This window comes from Pteropus vampyrus, unplaced genomic scaffold, assembly GCF_000151845.1.
Source record: "Pteropus vampyrus isolate Shadow unplaced genomic scaffold, Pvam_2.0 Scaffold57, whole genome shotgun sequence".
In the NCBI taxonomy this organism is placed as follows: Eukaryota; Metazoa; Chordata; class Mammalia; order Chiroptera; family Pteropodidae; genus Pteropus; species Pteropus vampyrus.
Window position 1 is genome coordinate 6946352 of NW_011888838.1, and position 6000 is coordinate 6952351.

The 6000-nt window shown below is 31.0% G+C and overlaps 1 protein-coding gene across 2 annotated transcripts in view; it reads right to left on the bottom strand.

Annotated features, from left to right (window-relative positions):
- The window catches only part of LOC105292443 (transmembrane protease serine 11A), a 57010-nt gene that overhangs the window by 34088 nt on the left and 16922 nt on the right, over positions 1-6000 (bottom strand). Inside the window, exon 2 of one of the 2 annotated variants that reach the window (XM_011360657.1) lies at positions 305-426. In XM_011360657.1, the coding sequence (XP_011358959.1) occupies positions 305-426 (122 nt within the window). Of the gene's footprint in view, positions 1-304; positions 427-6000 lie in introns of those variants that run through there. The other variant, XM_011360658.1, reaches the window with a different exon arrangement.

The following is a 6000-nucleotide window of genomic DNA, read 5'->3' on the forward strand; positions in this document are numbered from 1 at the left end:
CTTTTATTAATCTTTTTTTATAGACTCTCAAAAGAATAATAGATTGTGAGCTTTAAGGAGATAGAAAATTGGTCTGCTTTGCTTAATGCTATATCTTGAGTACTCAGAAAAGTACTTGCATATAATAGGCATTTAGTAATTATTTGTGGATGGAATGATTGAATAAATAAGAAAATATTCTGAATGTGGACATTTACAGGTAAAAATACGAATATTTTTTGGGTGAAATTATATTTACATATGTGCAAATGAAGCTTTATAGAAAAATGAAATCGAATTGAGTGAAATCCGTAATTTTACCTACCAGGGAGTAAGAAGTGAATCAGAAGACCAATGGACACTGCCACCACCATCAGCAATAACACAGTGAGAAGTACGATCATCCATGGTTTCAAATCTCTGCTCTGGGTGCCAAATCTTACTGTTCTGCAAAAGGAAAAACTCTCCAGTTACTGTTATGTTGTAATGATTACAGGCTTTCTGGTTCTCCTTAGCTAAGTGCAAGTTGCTTTAGCCTACCTTTCTCAGTGAGAAGACATTTGTCTTCAATTTTGGTCAAGGTCATTTTGTGTGAGGGGAGGTGTTAAAAATTTAAGATCTATTTTTCTGCCAATACCATGCTGTTTTGATTATTGTTGCTTTGTAGTATAATATGAAGTCAGGCAGTGTGATACCGCCAGGCTTGTTCTTTTTACTCGGGATTACTTTGGCTATTCCAGGTCTTTTGTGATTCCATACAAATCTAATGAATTTTTTGTTTTATATCTTTAAAAAATACCATTGGAATTTTGATGAGGTTTGCATTAAATTTGTGTATAACTTTGGGTAATATGGCCAACTATGTTGATTCTTCCAATCTGCGAACACAAAATAGCTTTCCATTTTTTTGTATCTCCTTCAATTTCCTTTAATAATATCTTGTAGTTTTCAGTCTTTAGATCCTTCACATCTTTTGTTAAGTTTATTCCTAGGTGTTTTATTCTTTTGTTGCAATTGCAAAAGGAATTCTTTTTTTCATTTCTTTTTATAAAATTTCATTGTTAGTATATGGAATACAATAAATTTTTGTAAATTGATTTTGTATCCTCCAATATTACTGTATTTGTTTCATGTTTCTAATAGTTTTTTAGTAGAGTCTTTAGGGTTTTCTATATAAAAATTAATGTTGTCTGCAAAAAATGACAATTTGACTTTTTCATTCTTATTTTGGATGCTTTTTATTTCTTTCTCTTGCCTGATTGCTATAGTTAGGACTTGCAATACTATACTGAATAAGAGTGGTAAAAGTGGGCATTTTTGTTTTGTTCTTGATCTTAGAGGAAAAGCTTTCAGTTTTTCACCAACAAGTATATTAGCTGAGGGTTTCTTATATATGACCTTTATTATGTTGAGGTATTTTCTTTCTATATCCATTTTATTAAGTGTTTTAATCACAAATTGATGCTGATCTTATCAAATGCTTTTTCTGCATCTATTGATATGATATGATTTTTATCTATTATTTTGTTTCTGTGGTGTATCACATCGTTTGCATATGTTGAACCATCCTTGTGCTCCTGGATTGAACCCCCCTTGATTGTGATGTATAATCTTTTTAATATATTGTGTTCAATTTGCTAGTATTTTGTTTAGGATTTTTGAATCTGTATTCATCAGAGATAAGGATCTATAGTATTTTTTTTTTTTGTATTATCCTTATCAGGTTTTGCTATCAGGGTAATGTTGACCTCATAGAATGAGTTAAGAAGTATTGCCTTTTCTTCAATTGTTTGGAAGAGTTTGAGAAAGAGTTTGGTAGAATTCACTAATGAAACCATCTGGTCTTGGACTTTTATTTTTTGGGACCTTTTTTTCTTTTTGTTTTTATTTTCCAGTTAGAGTCAACATTCAATATTACTTTATATTAGTTTCAGGTATACAACATAGACATTTACATAATGTATGAAGCAATTCCCCTGATTAGTCTAATACCACCTGGCACCATACATAATTATTACAATATTATTGATGATATTCCCTATGCTGTACATCCCTGTGACTATTTCATGACTACCAGTTTGTACTACCTAATTCCTTCACCTATTTTGCTCAGCCCCCTAAACCTTCCCTCCCTTCTGGCAATCACCAGTTTGTTCTCTGTATCTATATTTTTGTCATTTGTTCATTTACTTTATTTTTTTAGATTCCACGTATAAATGAAATCATATGATATTTGTCTTTCTCTGTCTGACTTATTTCACTTAACATAATACCCTCTAGGTCCATCCATAATGGTGAGAATTGTAAGATTTCATATTTTTATGGCTGCATATTTTCCATTGTATATATGTACCACAACTTCTTTATTCAATCATCTATTGATGGACATTTAGGTTGTTTTCATATTTTGGTTACTGTCAATAATGCTATAGTGAACATAGGGATGCCTATATCTTTTTGAATTAGTGCTTAGGTTTTCTTCAGATAAATACTCAGAAGTGCAATTGCTGTGTCATAAGGTAGTTCTGGTTTTATTTTTTTGAGGAATCTCTACTGTTTTCCATAGTGACTGCACCAATTCGCAGTCTCACCAACAGTGCACAAAGCTTCCCTTTTCTTCACATCCTCTGATTTATTGATGATAGCCAATCTCACAGTTGCAAGGTTATATCTCATTGTGGTTTTAATTTGCATTTCTCTGATGGTTAGTGATATTGAGGATCTTTTCATATGTCTATTGGTCATCTGTATGTCTTCTTTAGAGAAATGCATATTCAGGTCCTTTGCCCATTTGTTAATTGGATTGTTTGTTTTTTTGGCGTTGAGTTGTATGAAAGCTTTATAAATTTTGGATATTAACCCCTTATTAGATGTATCACTGGCAAATATCTTCATCATTCAGTGGATTGCTTTTTCATTTTGTTGATGGTTTCCTTCCTTGTGCAAAAACTCTTTAGTTCGATGTACTCCCGTTCGTTTATTTTTATTTTTTGTTTCTCTTGCCTGAGGAGTTATATCAGAAAAAAAATATTACTAAGAGCAATATCAGAGTTTGCTACCTATGTTTTCTTTTAGGAGTTTTATGATTTCAGGTCTTACCTTTAAGTCTTTCAGTTATTTTGAGTTTATTCTGTGTATAATGTAAAAAGGTGGTTCAGTTTCATTTTTTTCATGCATCTGTCCAATTTTCCTAACACCATTTATTTAAAAGACCATCTTTACTCCATTGTGTATTGTTGCCTTTTTGTCATAGATTAAATGACCATATAGATGTGGGTTTATTTCTGGATTCTCTATTCTGTCCCATTGATCTGTTTATCTATTTTTATGCCAGCACCATGCTGTTTAAATTACGATAACCTTGTAGTATAGTTCAATATCAGGTATTGCGATACTTCCAACTTTGCCATGGCTGTTCAGGGTCTTTTATGGCTCCATATACATTTTAGGATTATTTATTCTAGTTTTGTTAAGAATATCATTTGCATTTTGATAGAGATTGCATTGAATCTATAGATTGAGTATTATGGCCATTTTAACCATGTCGATTCTACCTACCCATGAGCATGATATATTTTTCCATTTATTTATGTCTTCTACAATTTCTTTCTTCTAAGACATAATTTTTTGAGTACAGGTCTTTTATTTTTTTGGTTAAATTTATTCCTAAATATTTTTTTGGAATGCAATTGTAAATGGGATTGTTTACTTAATTTCTCTTAATTACTGACAATTCATTATTGGTGTATAGAAATGTAACCATTTCTGAATATTAAATTATATTCTGCTACTTTACTGAATTCATTAATCAGTTCTAACAGTTTTTAATGAACTCTTTAGGATTCTTTCTATATAGTATCATATCTTCTTCAAATGACAGTTTTGCATCTTCCTTTCCAATTTAGATGTCTTTTATTTATTTTTCTTGTCTGATTGCTGTAGCTAAGACTTCCAATACTATGTTGAATAGAAGTCGTGAAAGTGGACATCTTTGTCTTGTTTCTGGTCTTAAGGAAAACACTTTTAACTTTTCCCCATTGAGTATGATGTTAGCTGTGGGTTTGCCATATATGGCCTTTATTATATTGAGGTATCTTCTCTTTATTTTCACTTTGCTAAGAATTTTTATCATCAATGGATGCTGGATTTTGTTAAATGCGTATGATTTTTATTTTTCAATTTGTTACTGTGGCATATCACATTAATTGATTTGAGGATATTTAACCAAACTTGCATCCCAGGAATAAATCCATCATGATCATGGTGTATGATTTTTTTAATGTCCTGCTGAATTTGCTTTGCTAATACTTTGTTTAGAATTTTTGTATTTATTTTCATCAGGTATATTGGCCTATAATTTTTTTCTGATGTATTTGTCTGTTTTTGGAATCAGAGTAATGGTGGCCTCATAGAATGAATTTGAGAGCCTTTCCTCCTCTTAAATTTTTTGGAATAGTTCAAGAAGAAGAGATGTTAATTCTTCTTTGAACGATTGGTATAATTTACTTGTGAAGTCATTTGGTCCAGGACTTTAGTTTTTTGGAAGTTTTTTGATTACCGATTTAATTTCATTAGTAATAGTTGGTCAGTCCTAATTTTCTGTTTCTTATTGACCCAGTCTTGGAAAATTGTATGTTTCTAGGAATATATTCATTTCTTTCATATTGTCCAATTTGTTAGCATATAATCGCTCATAATGTTTTCTTATAATCCTTTGTATTTCTGTGAAGTCACTTGTTACTTCTCTTTTATTTCTGTTTTTATTTATTTGGGTTCTCTCTCTTTTTTCTTGATGAGTCTGATGGAGGTTTATCAATCTTTGTTTATTTTTCAAAGAACTAGCTCTTGGTTTTATTTACCTTTTGTGTTTTTTTAGTCTTTTAAATTTATTTTCACTCTTATTTTTATTATTTCCTTCTACCTACTTTAGGTTTTATTTGTTGTTATTTTTCTAGTACTTTTAAATGTAAAAGTAGATTGTTTATTTGAGATTTTTCTTGTTTCTTGAGGTAGGCCTGTATTGCTGTGAATTTCCCTCCTAGGACTTTTTTTTTTGGTGTCCCATGGATTTTTGGTTCATTGTGTTTTTATTTTCTTTTGTCTCAGGTGTTTTTTGATTTCTTCCTTGATCTCATTGTTAATCCATTCATTGTTTAGTGGCGTGTTAGTTAGACTCCATGTGTTTGTGTATTTTTCAGTTTTTTCTTGTAATTGATTTCTAGTTTCATACCATTGTGATCAGAGAAGATGTTTGATATGATTTCAGTCTTCTTAAACTTACTGAGATTTGTTTTATAGCCTAAGATGTGGGCTATCTTGGAAAATGTTCCATGTACAATTAAGAAGAATATATATTCTGCTGCTCTGTAGTAAAATCCTCTAAAAATATTAAGTAAATCCATCTGGTCTAGTATGTCATTTAAGTCTCCTTGTTAATTTTCTGTCTGAAAGATTTGTCCAATGGTGTCAATGGGCTGTAGAAGTTCCCTACTATGACTACATTACTGTCAATATCTTTCCTTATGTCAATTTATATTTGCTTTATATATTTAGGTGCTCCTATATTAGGTGCATAAATGTTTATTAAGGTTATATCCTCTTGTTGGATTGATTCCTTTATCACTATGTAAAGTCCTTCTTTGTCTCTTATTACAGCTTTTTTTTTATTACATGATTCAACATGGTTTTTTTTAAATTTATTTATTTATATTTTTTATGGTGCCATTGGTTATTGAAATCCAATAAATTTCAGCTGTACACTTTTATATTTACACTGTGTGTTCACCTCCCATAGTTAGATTTCTTTCTGTCACCACATATTTGACCCTCTCTACCCTATCTTCCCCCACCTCCTCCACCCCCGACCCTCTGGTAACCATCAGTTTATATTCCATGTCCATGAGTCTCTGTTTTTTTGTCTGGTTTGTTTGTTGCTTTTAGGTTTATATCTCACATATAAGTGGTATCATGTGATTTTCAACTTTTTCTGTCTGGCTTATTTCGCTAAGCATAATTAATCTC